The sequence below is a fragment of the Leptonotus elevatus genome, chromosome 1 (genome assembly GCF_054856555.1).
Source record: "Leptonotus elevatus isolate MCC_2025b chromosome 1, RoL_Lele_1.0, whole genome shotgun sequence".
In the NCBI taxonomy this organism is placed as follows: domain Eukaryota; kingdom Metazoa; phylum Chordata; class Actinopteri; order Syngnathiformes; family Syngnathidae; genus Leptonotus; species Leptonotus elevatus.
This window is the reverse complement of record NC_141239.1, coordinates 44,087,762-44,106,311: the sequence shown is the minus strand read 5'-3', so window position 1 is coordinate 44,106,311 and position 18,550 is coordinate 44,087,762. Positions and strand designations below refer to the sequence as shown.

At 41.7% G+C, this 18,550-nt stretch overlaps 1 protein-coding gene across 1 annotated transcript in view; it reads right to left on the bottom strand.

Annotated features, from left to right (window-relative positions):
* The window catches only part of pde4a (phosphodiesterase 4A, cAMP-specific), a 78,950-nt gene extending 71,559 nt beyond the window's left edge, over positions 1-7,391 (bottom strand). The window contains exon 1 of the mRNA XM_086072123.1: positions 6,393-7,391. Within this exon, the coding sequence (XP_085928249.1) occupies positions 6,393-6,694 (302 nt within the window). The 5' untranslated portion in view covers positions 6,695-7,391. The remainder of the gene's footprint in view (positions 1-6,392) is intronic.
* Positions 7,392-18,550: the final 11,159 nt, after the last annotated feature.

The following is an 18,550-nucleotide window of genomic DNA, read 5'->3' as shown; positions in this document are numbered from 1 at the left end:
ACCCTAACGGCGCTTTACAGACATTCGCAGGGAATTGTTATCGGGCTAATAAACACACTGATTCAGAGGAAGGAGCAAGATGGCTGGATGTAAACGAAGGCCATGGCTATTTTTACAGATCGTATCTATTCTCTCTAGGCTATTTTTATGACTATTTTCAAGAAAAGGTTTATGGGATCTGAGATTGAGTCTTAAATTTTATTTTTACTTGCCGGGGTCTACGTAATCGATTTCAATTGTTGTTTGGACCACTTGGTGTGGGGGGGGGGGGGGGGGGCATGTTTGGGCCTACTTGACACTTCAAGTGCAGTACATTCGGCCAGTGTAAGTGTGCGATAAACATTACTCTTACGCAGCACATCCTCCGCCACGTTTAGACCACCCAATACAAAATACAAACATTCAACTGCACATGGACATGCCTGATAATGCGTCTGCACCAGGCCTGGCCAACCTGCGGCGCTATGGCCGGTTTCATGCAGTTCCAGTCCAGGTCCAGAAAGCTCAAACCCTGACACAGTTTGGCTTTAGCCACAGGTGCTTCAATTCAACAGGTGGAGATGAGCTTCTTTACCTGTGGCTAAAGCCAATTTGTGAAGGCCCACAGAATATTGAGTTCTATTATTATAAAGACATGGAACATACCAAAAGAAAGATTAGAGTCTCTTCTTTCATCAGAAAAGCAGCAATTAGCATTAGAATATAGCTAAATGTCACAAATCTGTTTAAAACACTGGCGAAAAGAGCTTTTTGCAACATGGCCCCGGTTGATCTTTTATACTCTGCTGCCGCCTGCTGGCCATTTTTGTAATAACTACCATTGATCTAAGCGACCTCTTCGGGTCAGAGGCTGCATCAAAGCCTTCTGTATGCTCTAGCATAAAAAAATAAAATAAAAATTGTATAAAAACATTTTTGGGACCATGGCAATATTTAAAATAGAATGTTTGTATACGTTTTGGGGAGCAAATGAGTGGGATTAACTCTTTGACTGCCAGACGTTTTCAGAAAAGGGATGCCGCCAGTGCCAGCCGATTTAAGCATTTTGACTGATTTTCAAGGTCCACAGAAAATGTTCTGTTTGGACTATGGAAACACACGTACTACCAAATGAAAGATTGGACTTTCATCTTTCATCAGAAAAAAAGAGTTTGTTTCTACCTTATTCCGTTCTTTAGTAATCAACAATAGAAAATGGTTAGTTTGACCCAATTTCGCCTGTGTTGGACCAAAATACGGAGAAATCAAGCTTTTAGTGAAACGATATTATTTCATGCATTCTAGTGAATTTGACACTTCTTTTTGTCCATGAATGATGCCACAAACACCTAAATAGTGCTTTACTTCTATAAAACACTACCACCAAGAATGAAAAAGTGTTTTTTGATAGCAAAATACGTTTATTTACATTCAACAGTGTAACAATTTGACAACAATTTGGCAAACTATTTACAAATGTGTGCAACTGTGGTGCTATTTACAAATATGTGGATGTTTCAACGACAGTTTTTCTTTTTGTAACACTCTCCTGCGTGCAAGGAGACGCAACAGCATTTGCACAAGATTGCCTCTTCGCGTGCGCCACTTTCTTGCCGGCCGTTTTTTTCCGGGGAATAGCAAGTATATACTGCAGTGTGTCATCAAGTCTAATATCAGGATCATGCTACGGTTACGTTACGGTGGTGTTACGTCTCGCTTCCCCGTGTCCTTCAGTTGCTATACCGGGTTGGTAGGAGATGTTCTGATCCATTTTATCCACTCCATTCATGGTGGCATCGTAGTCCAGAAACAGTGTCTTCTCCGTGATCAGACTGTACCCGCTCCTCCGATGAATATGCATTGGACTCGGGGTACTCTTCATTGTCCGATCGAATGTCCGCTTGTGCAGCTCCGCGTTTTCCGGCCTTAGCAGCGCTAGCCGCGCTAGCCGCGCTTTGCCGGTGGGGCTTACTACGTGTTCATAACAGTCACGTTGGCGTAGAGCTCGGAGTCATCTTCATCATCATCATCAATCTGCATTGGTCGATGCCAACTCTCCATCGCCCGATCGAATGTCCGATTGTGTAGAAGTACCCGGCCGGCTATTGTGCGCGTTTTCCGGCCTTAGCAGCGCTAGCCGCGCTAGCCGCGCTTAGCCGTGAGGCTTACTACGTGTTCATAACAGTCACGCCAAAGCTTCCAACTTTGGCGTAGAGCTCGTTGTCATCATCATCGTTGACATCAATGCGCTTTTTAGTATTGATTGATGCTTTCCGTCTTTGAAAAAAATGCTCAAGCTGAGCTGCTTGTAACCGGTTGCTTGGTCAAGCCATTGTGGCTTGGATCAGCCATTGTCTCCTCAACACTCTAGCTCCGCCTCACGTCTTCTACTGACGCCCACGGTGGGCGGCCCATCCAACCTTGTGCAAAGAGAGTCATCGCTGCCCTCTAGGGGCCAAAACGAGTCTTTGACTAATCAGATCAGCCTGATACTTTCAGCACAGCTGCCCAAGGCTTTCCTGCACCCGTTTTTGAAAAAAAAAAAAAAAAACATAGGGGACGTCTTTTAACGTCCTCGGCGCCCTTCCCTAGGTTTATGCTAAACGTTTTATAACGTTTATGGCAGTCAAAGAGTTAAACACAGTTTTTTGTTGAATGTAATGAATGTAAGCCGGCTTCACATCTTCAGCGGCACTCCAGTTCACTTCATGCAAACACCAACCAGGAATTGCCAAAGGGGACTGAACTTGGCAAGCACAGGTCGCTGATTTTGAAAGGTCAGGTTGACAGAGTTGTCCCCAAAATGTATGAAAGATCAACTTGCTTGGAGCATTCGCACATACAATGAAGGGGAGTTTGTCAAAACATGCAAAAGAGAGCCAAGGACTGAGGAGATGGGATGGGGGAAGTTGATGAGTGTCCATTGGTATTAGGTGGTTTTCTCAGAAGAAAAAATAAATAAATAATAATAAAATGTATTAGGTGTTTTTTTGCAGTAGCACTGTAAATATTGCCCCTAAAATAGCAACATGGCAAGCTTTCCCAAAAATGACAGTCTGTCAAAATGCGAAGTCTGCTTGGAATTGCCTTTTCAATCTGAGCACCAAGAATTTTGAAAAGTGGGCAAAAAACGTTTTCAAATGACAGTAAAAGGCGATTATTTGTCGATCTCCTCGACACTTGGAGAGTGTCTTCTCCGATTGGCTGACACGTTTAAGGCAAAAACATACACCAATAAGCTCTTACAGGCCGAAATTCCAAGAGGTTCTCCAACTCAACAGGTAAGAATTAGCGTGGCGCTTCAAACGGTGGAACATTATTTGTGAGAAGAGCCATGTGGCTAGTTTAATATGTCATGTACTTGAGGAATAATAAATGTTGTAAATTTATTTGTTTCAGGGTATTTAACGCTTATCATGTTGCTACTTAAAATGGTTTAAATTATCTTCTACTTCTAAACGCAAATATATATATATATATATATATATATATATATATATATATATATATATAATTAATGCTGACACTCCTCTTGCCCTTTATTCATAATGAAAAGCCACAGTACAAATCAGAACACTTGACAACTAGAGATAAACCAGTAATTGGAGAATGTTTGAGTAATTTGTCAACATTTAGCACAATTATCGCTATTTGTCAATGCATTTCTGCCATTTGGAGAATGTTACTGGCAGTTGCAGCGCCACCTGGTGTTCTGGTGTGTGCTTGACAGCCTGCAAACGTGTTCACTTGCAGGCAGTGCCTCGAGTTACGAGGGAATACACTCGTGAATTTTTCCAGATACGAGCCTACGGTAAGCCGATTTTTTTTGCTTTGACTTGTGATCACAAACTTGAGATAAGAGAGTTGTGAGGTGGATGTGACCTCAGCTCATTTCAAAACAAGCAGTAGTTGTGCAAAAGGTGAGCAATTATTCAGGGGGGGGGGGGGGCTTAAGCAGCTTCAAGCTGCTTGTTGCAACTCGCAGTTGACTCTTACTGTCAAACTAAACATCAAATTAGGACGATTACAAGATGTGTAATTAAAACAACCAGCAATGCGTTTTTTAGCTTATTGCTAATGCTAACACGTAATGTGAAATATATTAATGGCAAAATTAATTGAAATAAAAAGTGTGACAAAACTGCCAAATTCTATTTAATTATGCCAGGGGCTCATTAAAATAAACAACATTTGGTAGTTTTTTTTTTCTTGAGGAAGGGGGAAGGAATTCATGACAAAGTCAAAGGAACAAGAACAGAAGCTTTGAGAGGAGCGTCACATGCAATGATGTAAGCTTTTACAGTCAACCTTGCACAACAAGTTTTCATCCAGCAGGCCAAAAAGAAGCAGCTGCAGCTATCAAGAGGATAAATGGAGCTGCCGTGGTGTGAGCGCCAAGTAATCGTATCAAAAACCGCATTGTTCCATGACTCACACTTGATGAAATGCACTTCATCTAATCGACTTGATTAACACGCGTTGCGTAATTCCATCTCTGTGTGTTTTGCGAGCTGCCGCACTTTTTGGAGCGAGTCGTACGGCTTTGCGACGTTATTTGCCCGTCGCCTCTCAAGCGGGAGCAGCCGCCGTGTGACACCTTGACGAAAGAACGGCGTGACAGTCCGCCGACAGCGCCGCCGCCTAACTCTGTCACATGCGTTTAACGTACCCGAGGGTACGTTCCGGCCGGTCCGCTCGCAACGCGGCCAAAAACTGTTCAAGCGCCCCACGATCCGGGCCCTTGGGAAATTTCAATACCACAACTCGGAAAAGTGAGAGCAAATGCCACTCAAAGTTGAATTTGATGAAGATGTGGTAGTGGCATGTCACATGACTACAAACTGTCCTACACTACAGTGATAATAAAAAGTCTACACACCCTGCCCTGTTCGAAAGCCTGCTTTTTGTGATTTTAGACCAAGAACAAGATAAATCATTTCAAAACTCTTTTTTTTTCTTTAATGCGACCTACAACCTGCAAAACTCAACAAATGAAATATGTGGTTGCGTAAGTGCGCACACCCTCTCATCACTGGGATGTTGCTGTTCAGACTAAATCCATCACATTCAAGCTCAACTGCAGTCAGCCACCACTTAAAGTACTTCTAATTACAGTATACACAAATAAACTTTAGCTGTTTTTGTAGGCTTTTCTCTACATTTTTTTTTTCGCTCTCTAGTAAAAGCCTTAGACAAGGTAGGAATCATGAATAGTTCAGAATAGTGGTTTTAGCACAAGAAAGGGGTCAAAGCAAAGAGTACCAGCAATGGGGAGAAGTGCAGAACTGCGAGGCAGATCTGGCAACTTCTAGTCCACAGTTGATGCCCAGAAAGCATCTCTGCTTGGCATAGTATCCTATTTGGCAGAATGTTGCATCAGCATCTAATGACTTTTGATAAAGTGCACTAAAACTTCAGTTCTATAGAGAAATATGTGATTGTGAATTTGTTACTATGTAGGGATTACTGCAGTTATTCACGAGTTTACCTTGAAAACTCATAAGGTGCGTTGAAGGAAATCAGCCAATTTTCACTTAATTGGTCAGATTTTTTATTTATTTACAAATCTTCAATCCACGCTAGCACCATATAGTGACAGGCAGGCAGAACAATGAAATGCTCTTATGATGGCAGGACACAATTTACTGCGTATCCACGGTTTACGATATTTTTGCTAGTTTGTGCCATGAGAATGGTTGGGAAACACTTAATGTCTGTAGACCATTCCTACTGAGATGGGGGAATGACAAGATGTATGTCATCTCATGACCTCTTAGGCTGTTTTCGAAAGTGCAAGAATTACATTTGAAAAGTATTGTTTTCAGTTTTTGTATACAGCTCTCTTCAAGATCGCTTCAACATACTTGCTTGACACCAATTATTGTACTACTTTCCTTCTTAGACAAGACTTTGGCGGCATCTTGAGGAACATAAAGGTGTTTCACAAAGACTACAAAAACTCACAAGATTTGTCAACGAAAAGCTCAGGATGGGTTAAAAAAAAAATTGCAAGTTTAAGTATAGTTAACATTGAAATCTTGCATTGTATCTAGTGCCTTTAACTGATTTTTATTTTTTTTTGCACAGATTTCTTTCGAGTGGGTGGATCTCACCTGACAATCCAAAGGCACTATTATACGCACCAACATTCCAAAAAAGAGGAGAAAATAAATAAATAAAAATAAACCCACGCGTTCCTGCACCACCACGCACAAAAACGACTCACGTCACTTAACCCTGCGGGCTCATGCGTTATTTACATTAAAAAAAAAAAAGCATCCCACCCCTCTTCCTTTCCTCTCTCTCTCGCCCCCTTCTCCTTCCACCCCCTTGCTGTCGTTCGGCAGTTTTACGCATACGGCTGGTTTGCTATCACTGGGATGTTTTGCGAGGCACACCCGTCTTCCTCTTACCGTCTGGTGGCCACACAGTGGCCGATGGACGCGTGCGTGGTGCCGTGAAAGGACGAGGGCCAGGACATGCGCGACTTCTTGAGGCCGGGCCGGTCGCTGGTGTCCACGGCGTCCGAGCGCTCCATGTGCCGCTGGTGGTGGCGGCGGTCGGTGTCGGAGTAGCCGCGGTGCTTGATCTTAATGGGGGTGCGAGGCTGCCTCCAGAGGTGCTGCGGGGGCTTCAGGGTCGCCTGTCCCTCGCGGGGCACCGGCAGAGAGAGGGACAGGCTCTTCTTGGAGCACGGCGTGGGCGCTTCCATCATAGTGCAAAAAAAAAGATGTAGCACTAAAATCAGAGCGAATTTTTAAAAAGATCTAAGAATTGATTTTGGAACTTGACGCGTGGCTAATATGGCTCTTTTCTACGTCGCTGCACTTGAGCGCAAAGTCCAGACATACAGAACATGGGGAGGGATAACAAATCACAGTGCTCATGTGGCGTCCGGAGTCCAAATCATCCACAAATGTGCGCTACTCTGATTAATCTCATGGTGGTCAATTGTAATTTAATCCATCATCTGTCGGTTGGTCCAGCATTCAGGTGAGGAGGTGCCGCTTCTCCTGAACTTTGACGCCTCCTCTTGTTTCATGGCGCACCAGCAGGGTTGTTCGTTTAAGGAGAATCTATTGCTTTCTTCCCAAGACACTTATTGCAGAAACTCGCCAGTGGGGAGTACCGCCGCGGGGTGCGCGGCGTTTATTGCTCTTGCAAAGAAATTCCAAGAAATTCCCAGCGAGCTACGACGAGGAGCGGCTGGATGCGCCCCGACGGCGCGGGGAAGCCTCCCGAGATTCCTCCATGGACGGACGTGGAGATGAACGAACGCTCTTTCATCTACACTCGCCTTTGCCCTGACCATCCGGGCCCTCCTTTTCTTCACATCCACCCCGAAAAAAAAAAGGAGGTTCTCCTTCAGTGTGGTTCCATCACTCCCTCGTCTTCATCCTCACTGCTGGAGTTCTCCGACTGTATTGGCTTCCTCTTCTCTATCCCCCCCTCCCTCCCTCCTTCTCTCTCTCTCTCCCTTTCTCTCTCCCTCGGTCTGTCTGCTGGCCTCCGTGGTGGTTGGTTGCTTGCCTGTTCTCCTCCACGATTTGTCAGCTCAACCTTTTATGTGCTCATCCATTGTGGTAGTATTTTTTTTTTTTTTTTGCCCCCTCCTCTCTCGTGTCGTCGCAGAAAATCACTTCTGGCATGTTTTTCCACTTTTTGCTTCTCTTAAAAAAATAAAAATGTAACTATAACTAACGAAGTGCAGCCGTCCATGTGCGTTTTCCTGGCAGTAAGACAAATTGACCAGCAGTGACGTTTGACTTAAACTGCGTTGGTCCTTTTGACAAAGAGAAAACTTGCTCACCCTTAAAATGCTGGTTAAAAGTAAGCCAAATTGAGTGAAATAGCAAACTCGGCGCTGGGTCCAAATTCCAAAAGGGACCGAGGCAAGCCAATGCTGGAATGACCCATAAGTGGTTACCAGGTTAGATGTGGTTAAAAATACAACAATACTCATTTTATTACCAACATTTTCAAAGAAGAAGAAGAAGCAACTTTCCTGTTAGGGGTCACCACACCACAGCAGTTTTTAAACCTGATGCCCTTCCTGACACAATCCAACCCTTTTAAGCTATAGTCTTGGGACATAGGGACCCGACTGGATGTCACTGTGGTCCAAAGTCAGCGGTGTAACCCAATGAACATTAAATTTACTTCTGCTTGTGTCCAAAATGGGGATCTGCTTGGTCAAAATAAAACAATCTTGGGTTAAGATAACGCAATCTGCTGGTTAGGAAAACAACTCAGGTTTTTATTATTATTATTTTTTTTTTTTAGAACAGGAAATAGAAGTCATGCCCAATACAGTAGAGCTGTAAAGCTGCATCAACGCAAGCCCCATGCCTGAATTAAATGGAAATACCATCTATCTGTTTCCAGTAGCACTCTAAAATATATTTTACAAAAACGCTCAGTAGTGACATGAAAGAAAATGTAAGAAATGTTTCTTTTTTTTTTTGTTTCAATTCAATAGACATTGAGATGCTCCTTCTGGTCCGCAAGCTTTGGCCACCTTGAGGTGGTATAAAACTCAAAACGAAAGGTCTTGTTCCTGGCTCCATTTTCCATGACAGTTGAAAAATGAATGTCTTTTTGTTTTGTTTTCACACCAAATCCCACAACAACGGAGCGTTGTAGTGTGTAATGACCACTACATCCCGGGTGGCTCTATACACTGTAATTAATGTGCTCCGTTAACAAACGACACTCTGAGGGATGGTTCCCTTCTCATTCACCCCAACCCCCATTTTTAATTCAATCTTTATTTCTATTTATTTTTGTGCTCATGGCAGCAGAAGCATTGATACAACGCGATTTGGGTGTCAGTGGAAAGAAAAACTGCGTCATTAAGCGAGGTGAGAAAAATCATGCGTATTGTACAGAAGAATGTACACAGACTCAATTAAAAAAAAAAAGAATAAATGATGTTTTTTTCAGAATATCAACAAAAATGTTGGAGGAGCTTACCTGGGGTGACACAGATTTCTGATGGAGCTATAATATATATTACTTGTAATTCATGATGAATGTATTTAATTTGATTTTTATTATGAAAATTGCACACATTTTTCTTTTAACCATAATCTTTTATTCATTTTATTTGTGTTTATTTTATATATGTACCGTAATGAAATGTTATATTAATTTTTACATTAGTACATTTTTAAAGGACATTTTCTTATTCATGAAACTTATTTTATTTAATATTTTACTTAAACATTTGTGACTATGTACGTATTTAATTTATATAATCGTGAAAATTTATTTTTATTTTTCTCAGGTCATTTTTTTTATTTTATAAATATAAATAATTTAAACATAAGCATTTATAGATTAGATTTTTATTCATATATAATTGCATTTATTTTGTATAAACCTTTATTTATATTTTGTGATTTTGTATTTTGTAATATTGATATTAATTTAATTGTGTACAATTTATATATTGCGCATATCATTGTTTTTATTTTAAATTTTATTCATGTAATTTGTACCCAAATATTGCACACATTTTTTGATTACCTTTTCCTCCATATAATTATATTTATTTTATATAATCTCATAAAAAAAAGTGTGGTTTATGCATTTTATTCTATTTAATAAAATACATAATAGAATCCCATTATGCAGAATATGATTGTGCTCAATTAACTTATATTTTTTCTAAATTAGCATTTATATGATTTTTAAAAAAAAATGTATAAATGTAAATAAAAAGTCACAGTTTTACTCATAACGTAAATTATTTTTATAATGTATGTGTAATTATTTTATTTACTGTATATAAATGCAGACATTAGAATTTTGATTTCATTTAATGTTAATTAAATTAATTACCATTATTTATTTTACATTTTCTAAACAAAAAAAAATACTCACATTTTCACGTTACTTTATTACACATGCACTACAAAATTAGTTTTGTATTAATTTCTATTTATTTTAATTAACTATAATTTCTCTAATTCTAATTTAGGGGGTTTGGTAGGTTACTCTGTAGTTTTGTTTCAAAATCAAGCAAAGTGCGTGTCTTCGGAATAAATATGAAAGTGTAATTACAATATTTTACATTCTAGTTTGATAAATCATTTACATTTTATTTATTCTATTCCATTGTCTTTAAATTTTCCATTTCACATACAAATCAGTATTAACAGTCAACACAGCTCATTAAGGAAAATTTCCCAAAAGTTCAGGTGGCACTGTCTTGATACGTACATGACGTCATCGTACCACACGACATTTCCGCCAGCACTGAAGGCTCAGTAAGCGTCCTTCTTACTTTATGGCCGTCAAAATGTCTCGGCTATGCGTTATGTGCTCACGTGGGCCAGCAATAATTGAAATGTCAAGCGGCCCCCGTATTTGTGGAGCCGTACTGTCCGCAATATGAATAATATCTGCAGAGATACAACTCAATCATGTGAGTCATGGCTTGGCCCGAGGGGGGGGGGGGGGGGGGGGTCTTAGAGGGAAGGGGAAGGGGTGGTAAGGGGGAGGGAGTAAGTGGACCTGCTAGTTCAGCTGCCCTCCAGTCAACCTTCCCCGCATGGCTATGAATAATGCATTCATACGTCAGATGAGTTTTGGGGTGAGACGCTTAATAGGGCTTCAACTCAACAATTTGGCCATTTTGGCCTTGGAGACAATCGAGTCGTTTCAGCTACGCACCGTGATGGGAATGTTGGGAATGCTGGGAATGGATGCCATCTGGGCCAGAGGAGACCAAATAAAATATTCTTGCTGCCCTGCCGGAGTGCGTGCTTGTTTGTCCACCTAAAGCGAGTTACACGACAATCAGGCTACGTTTGAGTATTTTTCCCTCCCTTATGGTGAAAATTAGCAAAAGGCCCCAAAACATATTTTTACGCTTGCATAACAATTAAGAATGTTCAAAACAAAAAATAATATTTCACTTCTTCCTCACTATAGATTAGCGCTTATCGAGTGAAATTGCAAAATGTAGTTTGCTAGCTATGCCTACAGCCCGAAAATGCACATTCCCTTCAGATAGTCAACTGGTGTGGCCAGTTTAGAGTGCCTCGTCGTCAGCTGTGAGCGCACATGCCCCGTAGAACAAGGGAGTGAGAAAGGGAAGGGGGAATTTTCTTTTTAAAAAGTCTGACTTGACAGTCAGCATCAGCATGACGGGACTGTGTGGCGACTCTAGAGCGCCTCATTGTTGGTCATGAGCGCATACATGTCACGGAGAGAAGGTGAAAACAGTGATGCCAACTTGGCAACTTTCTTGCTATAACTGGTGACTTTTGTTGTTGTTGTCAAAACCCACAAATCTAGCGACTTTTTCTGGAGACTCTGTAAATAAATCTTTTGATGAAATTTTCAGTTGCATGAGGCGGGCGATTACGGAAGCGTATTGCTGCCACACTAAGAAAAGAAAAAAACGAGCCATATCACGTTTTAACATGATAAATATGTTAAAACATGTAAAATGATTATTTTGCTGCATATACGGAAAGGCTTTAGTTTGCCGTACGAGTCGACGTGCCACATAAAATTAGGCCCAGGCTTAACGTAAACACGTGGGATCAGGCGATTTCTCTGCCTTTGCGCGACACCACGGGGGTCTAAAAACTTCCACTCAGGATAAATGACGCCACCTCCAGCGGGTCCGACTGATTCTTCCTCCTATACAGTCCCATGCACTTTCAATTCCGTCTGCGAGAACGCAACGCATACTTATTAATACGCCATCAACTGTGCTTAGCAATTGTAAAATCTCGCCATGCCTTAAAGCAAGCATGAAATAGAACTTAATCAAATAATTTTAATGAACTGCGTTATCCATTCTGCAGAGGCGCCGTTCCTCTGCTACTACTGCTTCGAAGTGATTTATCATGTTTTAACGTGATGTGGCTCTCGTTTTGTTTTTCCTCGGTGTGGCAGCAATACGCTTCCGTAGGCGATAACTGCCTGTTCGTGTGACCTCACCTACGCAGGAAAACTCCTTAGAAACGTAGCGGCAGTCATTTCCTGCATGTTGGACCTGAAGGTTTCCACTGACTGCTGACAGGAGACACGAGACGAGGCCCGCTCGGGGGGGAACAGGACGTCCCGTCGTGTCGAGAGGGGCCAGGCCGGGTTTCACCCCGGGGACTCCGACTGCTCCACCAAACTGGATTTCAGAGCTTGCTCGGTTCCGGGAAAGTTGCGCTAATGGCGTCGCCGGTATGAAGAAGCAGAAACCTGAGAAGGGAGGCCAGTGTCGGAGTGACCGCATGGTCGTTTCCCCTGAAGCCTCTGCAAACTATTAGCGGACACAGGACACCAGGAAACTCGATTCCACACACACACATTTTGGGAAAATCTATGACAGCATTGGGGACAAAAGCATAAAGCAGGACTCGTAGTAGAGCTGAAATGGATTTGCATGAATATGGCACTGCCCTTTTGGGATTTTACAGCCATTTTTTTTAACACTCATTTCGAGGCTCTCGGAAGCAATTGGTCAAAGTGACGTTACATTTATTGCTTGCAGTCCGTCCCACACACGAGTTCCTCCACGTGAATGTGCAGAAAGAAGGAAAATAGAGAGGAAAAACAACTCTTCCACCCAAAAATAGCAAGCACGCACGCACACACACAGAGAATGTTTTGACAATATCTCGTAATTGGATGCTGATCAGGTGCCAGACAAGTGGCAGCCAAGGATATGAGAGGAAGGAGCGCAACTGTGGAGACTATTAACATTGAGCAGGCTCTTATGAGGGAAGAGAGTGGAAATGACGAGAGGTAGCTTCAGGAGAATCTTTGTTTTTTCCACTGCGGTGCTTCAAACTCTCAGGAAAGACGACAGCGACAGCAGGTTCAGGAAAATACATTTGAAATTCTGGTAGCGAGCGTGTGCTGTTTCGTTTCGTAGTATTTCTGTGGAGTGCATCAAAGCTTCACTGCTTTTTCTACAGATGTCAATATGCACACACATTTCTGCCCGAACACATACATTAATAGCCTAATTACCATAGATATATAGTATGTTTATGCTTAGTTTGGTCATTTGAAGGAAGAAATTTGGATTCATGAAGAGACTGTAGGTAGCAAAACACTGGAGCACTACAGCTAAGCGGAGACTGCGGAGTACAATAATCTTAGTATTTTAAATCTCCTGTATTCTGAGTGGAATTGCATTCTAACAACAACAATAATAATAATTCTGAATATCATCTGTGTAAGAACACTAGATGGCTTGTGCATGCGGCGAGCCAATGATAAGCAACATCGTCACTGGGCAGCCATCTTGGGACAGGGCCATTACAGTCAAAAGCACTTTGAAATAACTGTAGATTGCTCAACTCTCCCAAATTCTCAACCAATTATCATTTTTGTTGCTGGATGTAATGTTTGCATATGGTCAATCAACATTTCACAGATGTCTATTAGCACCTCCTATTGGTGAAGGTCAGACACTACGGCGAGTTGGCAACTGAGCACTAGTTCCGTACATGTACAAGAAGGAAGGTAGATTTAAAAAAATAAAAATAAAAAAGCCGCTGTGAGCACATCATTGTCGTACAAACAATAAATATCACAGATATTTCACAAAAAATGACACAAACAAATTTGCCACGTTTTTGTTTTTTTTAAATCAGCGCTAAAAAAAACTCTGCTATGTTAAGGGCTGTAAAACGGTCAAGAATTCAGCAAGTTAAAAGGTATTAAAGTAGGTAAACCTGACAATTGACTACATCACAGCATACCAGAGAAGTCCCCTGTCCTAAAATGGCCGACCAGTGACGACGCTGTCATCCCCTTTAATCCTGCTTTTAAACACTAGAGCAAGCAACGGGAGTAAATTGATTTTATAACAGTTTGTTTTATAATGAAGCGTCATTCCATGCCAAATCAGCCAGTGGGTTTAACTAAACATATTTTCATTTAAATGAAACTGAAATTGCTGTATTTGTTAATAGTGATGGCACAACACAAGATTGTAAATTTTAGGTCAATTGGGAGCAGGAATTTGGGAACAAGGACACATTGAAGAACATTAATTGAAGCACATTGAATTGGGTTAAAAGGGGCGTGGCCGCCTTCCTTCAAACCCTTATACCTCAGGAGCTACTGAGTCAAATCCAAATCTGCAATCATTTAGAAGATTGGTGCATATTTTTAGTAACCTTTAGTTTTAGCTGACCTTAAAATTGACCTTGTGGATCACCAAACGTAATCTCTCCCATGTCTAAAAGAAAAGTTTCAGAGAGTTAAGGAGTCAAAGTATCTCTAACATCCGATTTTCATTGACTAGTCATATATTCAATGACTAGCGTTATCTTCAAGCAGAATATCTGTGCCCGCCTGTCATATAATAAGATGTAAGATAATTAAATTTGGGTCCAAATGGAGTCCAATGGCGCGAAAGAGTGCGTGGTAGCTACCTTCCACGCTGTGTAGCTTAATGGAGTGTTTGTCACCGAGGGGAAGTGAGCGGCTTCTCTCTGACTAATGCTGCTATAAACAGCAGCCGCACGCTCCACATACGCCACTTGCTTACATTTTTAGCATTAAAAAAAATAATAAAAAAATTGCAGCACACAGCGTCACAATAAATCATTCCCATTTGGAGCGTGTAAGAGATGAAGAAGGGCAAAAAATCATTTCTGCAACTTTTGCTATTTTGCGGTAGCGGTTCTTAAACTGAGATTCCTGGATCCTCAATCAGTCCACTACATCTAGCTTGCAGGTGTGAAAAACAATTTGGAATCAATTATGCTGTATGATTTTTCAAAAAGTGCACACCATAGAGATTGGGATTGGCCCACTATAGTATTAATTTCATTAATGACTCAGTTTCGAGCCGCTACTCCTCCGCGTTGAGAGGAACCAGTTGAGGTGGCTCGGGTATCTGGTTCGGATGCCTCCTGGACGCCTCCCTGAAGAGGTGTTCCGGGCATGTCTCACCGGCGGGAGGCTTCGGGGACGACCCAGGACACGCTGGAGAGACTATGTCTCTTGCCTTGGGATCCCGCTGGAGGAGCTGGTTGAAGTGGCTGGGGAGAGGGAAGTCTGGGCGACCCGACCCCGGATAAGCGATGGTAGATGATGGATGGATGGATGGACAAAGATAAGATGACAAGTATATGATTTTGCAAAATCCCGTCTGTGCTAATCTGTCACTGTGACACTGTCATGTGACGCCCCCCCCCCTTTTTTTTTTTTTAATATGCAGCTAGCGAATGCAACATGCGCAAACACATAAAACAGACATGAGGTCAATTCAAGGTGAAAGATTAAATTATAGTTATAACGTAACATTATTCCAACGGCTATAACGTTCCAATAATAATGTTAATGCAACCGCTAACTTACTAGCCTCGTAGCATGGAGCCATAGTTGCCACTGTAATTGTGTGTGAAGTTGTTTTGCATCAAAAAGATGAGAGAACATTTTTATGTGAAATAGTTTTACATCCGAAATGTTCAATATTCTGCTGACAAAAAATATATACAGGGGCTAAGATTAAATGATTGTCCTGACTAAAACATTGACAGTTTTTGTTGACTAAAACTAGACAAATAAAATTGTTTTCTTGGACTAAAATGAAGACTAAAATGCTAGATTTATAGTCGACTAAAAGTTAACCAAAAAATGTGCGTGATTGAACCTGAGACTAAATTTTAAAATGTCTGATAAAATTAACACTACGGCCCAGCAATAAAACAAACCAGTTACTCCTCCTTACCTGAGCTTTGGGACAATTAAAAGCTCTGTTATCTTATATAATATCAGACAAATCTGAAATCCCTGTATGTGTAAAGAAAACCCTTCCAGAATAAAAGGCGCAACATTACGAAAATATGTAATGTCGCTGTATTTTTCAAACTCACTTGTTAAAATGACTTTGTTCCCTTGTTGTACTACGACAATATCGTCACTTAACTCTCAACTTAAAATAACTTTATTTTTTCTTACAAAACGACAACTATTTTTCATAACATGACTTTTTTCCCTTCAAAAACTAGGCAACTTTTTAATACCTATACGGTATTTAGGGTTTCACACGGTACCTGATAGGAGTGGTGCGCGTGCAAATTTTTTAAAGGCATGAGCCATCTATCGGCTGATTTTTGGCTTTGACTTGATAATAGCGCGAGTGGCAGGTGAGTTGCTTTACAACAAGCAGCAGCTTGGCAGATAACATTACTAAACTAAACTAAACATAAAACAAAGAGAATACATTTGTCGTTAAAACAACTATATCACCTCTGTTAGCTTAGTGCAAACCTACAATGGGATACATCAGGCTAACAATTAGCATCTATGTGGTGGTGTTTAAGCAATACACAAAAATTTACTGCATGTTTTTTTTTTTATAAAGTCTAAAATTATAAAGTATTTTTCTCATGAAAAAAAATACAGAAATGTTTTTGGGGAGGCTGGAACAGATTAATGGCCCCTTCACTCATTTCAGTAGGGAAAGATTATTTGACACAGTGTTATAAATTATTACTGTGGACACGAAAACTAATTAAAGTCTAGTTGCAACTGTAGTTACATTTAATTGCTGTTAAGAATATGAACAAGTTCATGAAAAATGGCTTCTTGTGAGGGTCACAACATTTGAGAAACCCTGGCTTGGGGAATGGCAGAAGAATTCAGCATGAGTGTGAATATGGTATGAAAGCAATCTCAATGTGTCTGACTTGCGTCCTTCCGAGCTGCTGCAGGTCTGACAGCATTCAAGCTGATAAATACTACAGAAATAAAGCGGGCCGCCGGTGAACCGCTGCACAGGTAATGACAGCGGGGCTGGAAATAAACCAACCTGCCTTATCATTTCTGTGGTATTTGAAAATAGAATTTTTTTTAAATGAACATATTGGAAAATTGGAGCATTGCAAGCTCGGCCTGGAGAAGAACTTAATCAAAACATTTTATCCTCTGAGGAAGAGGGGTTTTGTTTACTTTTTATAGCAACACTTTCAGGGCCGTGACACTTCAGTGCTGCTTCCCTCAATCACATCAACACACTTAATTTGACCCATTGAATTAAAGAGGACGTTTGTCAAAGTAACATTAGTTAATTGGCCGCCTCAACAATGGAGGCGTGGAACATAGTCCAGTCGGACTCAATGTCCCCGCCTCTCCCGAGACAAGGAAGAAGTTCTGCCGGAGGTGGGTCTTTCTGACAGGGGATTCCGCCAGATGTTCCGGGCAAACCCTCACACAATATGTTTGGGTCGGACCGGTATCTTCCCCCACCATCGGAAGCCAACTACACCACCAGGTGGTGATCAGTTGACAGCTCCGACCCTCTCTTCACCCGCATGTCCAAAACATGCAAATCCGATGACAACCACAAAGTCGATCCTCGAACCGCGGCCTATGGTGTCCTGGTGCCAAGTGCACATATGGACACCCTTGGGTTTGAAGTTGGTGTTCGTTATGGACAATCCGTGACGAGTACAGAAGTCCAATAACAGAAGACCGCTCGGGTTCTGATCGGGAGGGGGAGGGGCGTTCCTCCCAATCACGCCCCTCCAGGTCTCACTGTCATTGCCCGTGAAGTCCCAAAGCAGAATGAGGAAGTCCCCAGGAGGAGCGCTCTCCAGCACACCCTCCAAGGACTCCAAAAAGGGTGCGTACTCTGAGCTGCACAAACAACAGTCAGGACCCGTACTCATGACACAATTCAATAGAATGTACAGGATTAATCAGTTTTGGCCACATTTTGTCCTTGAATATAATGGACAAGAAATTATATCGCTATGTGACGGAAAATCCTGTCAAAGAGTTTTGTTTTGAGGTCAGCCTAAAACCTCATTTGACCCAACATGACATCTGTCATTCCTGGTTTAGACTGAAGCCAAATGTCATCACGCTGTGCCCTGACATTTCTGGTTTTGTGAATTTTCACGCTGCTTGTTATCAGCATTGAGGGCAATTATTCGTCCCTCCTCCACAACAAGCTGCTAAATATTCATGCCGACTCCTCGATACTGTTACACGCTGCTAATGGGCCCATTAGAAGCACCCGCGGCCCTACCGCCTGATAACAGGGTGGCAAGCGTGGCACGCCAACAAGGGCAAGGGCACCTCAAGCGGAGCGCGCAGCTCAGGCGACAGATGTTTGGCTGCAATGAGAACTTAACTTGTTTACTGTGCAGATGCTTCACTTCAACACGTCACCTTGAAGATGCTCCCCTTTTACCAGCCTTTTTGTTGTTGCGTGACACCGGCTCACTTGTCACACACGGGTAATGTGATGTCGCTTTTGACTGGCGTACAATGTACGGTAACTAACTAAACGCCAATCAAGTCTAAACGTTCCATTGGCTTTACACGGGCACTTGTTTTGCACCAGAGGTCCCCCTACAGGTGGAAGGTGAAGATTACAGCCTGTCAAGTGCTAACCGAAGCACTTAAATGGTAATCAAAAATTGATTTCAAAAGCACATTATTATTATTATTATTTTTTTACTTGCTGCATTAGCAATAGGAAATTACAGTGAGGTCAACTAGCAGGTATGCCAACTGTTTACTGCTACAGTATGGGAATTACCCGTCCCTTTAAGCCCCCCCAAAAATGAAGTGACAGCAGAGTGAG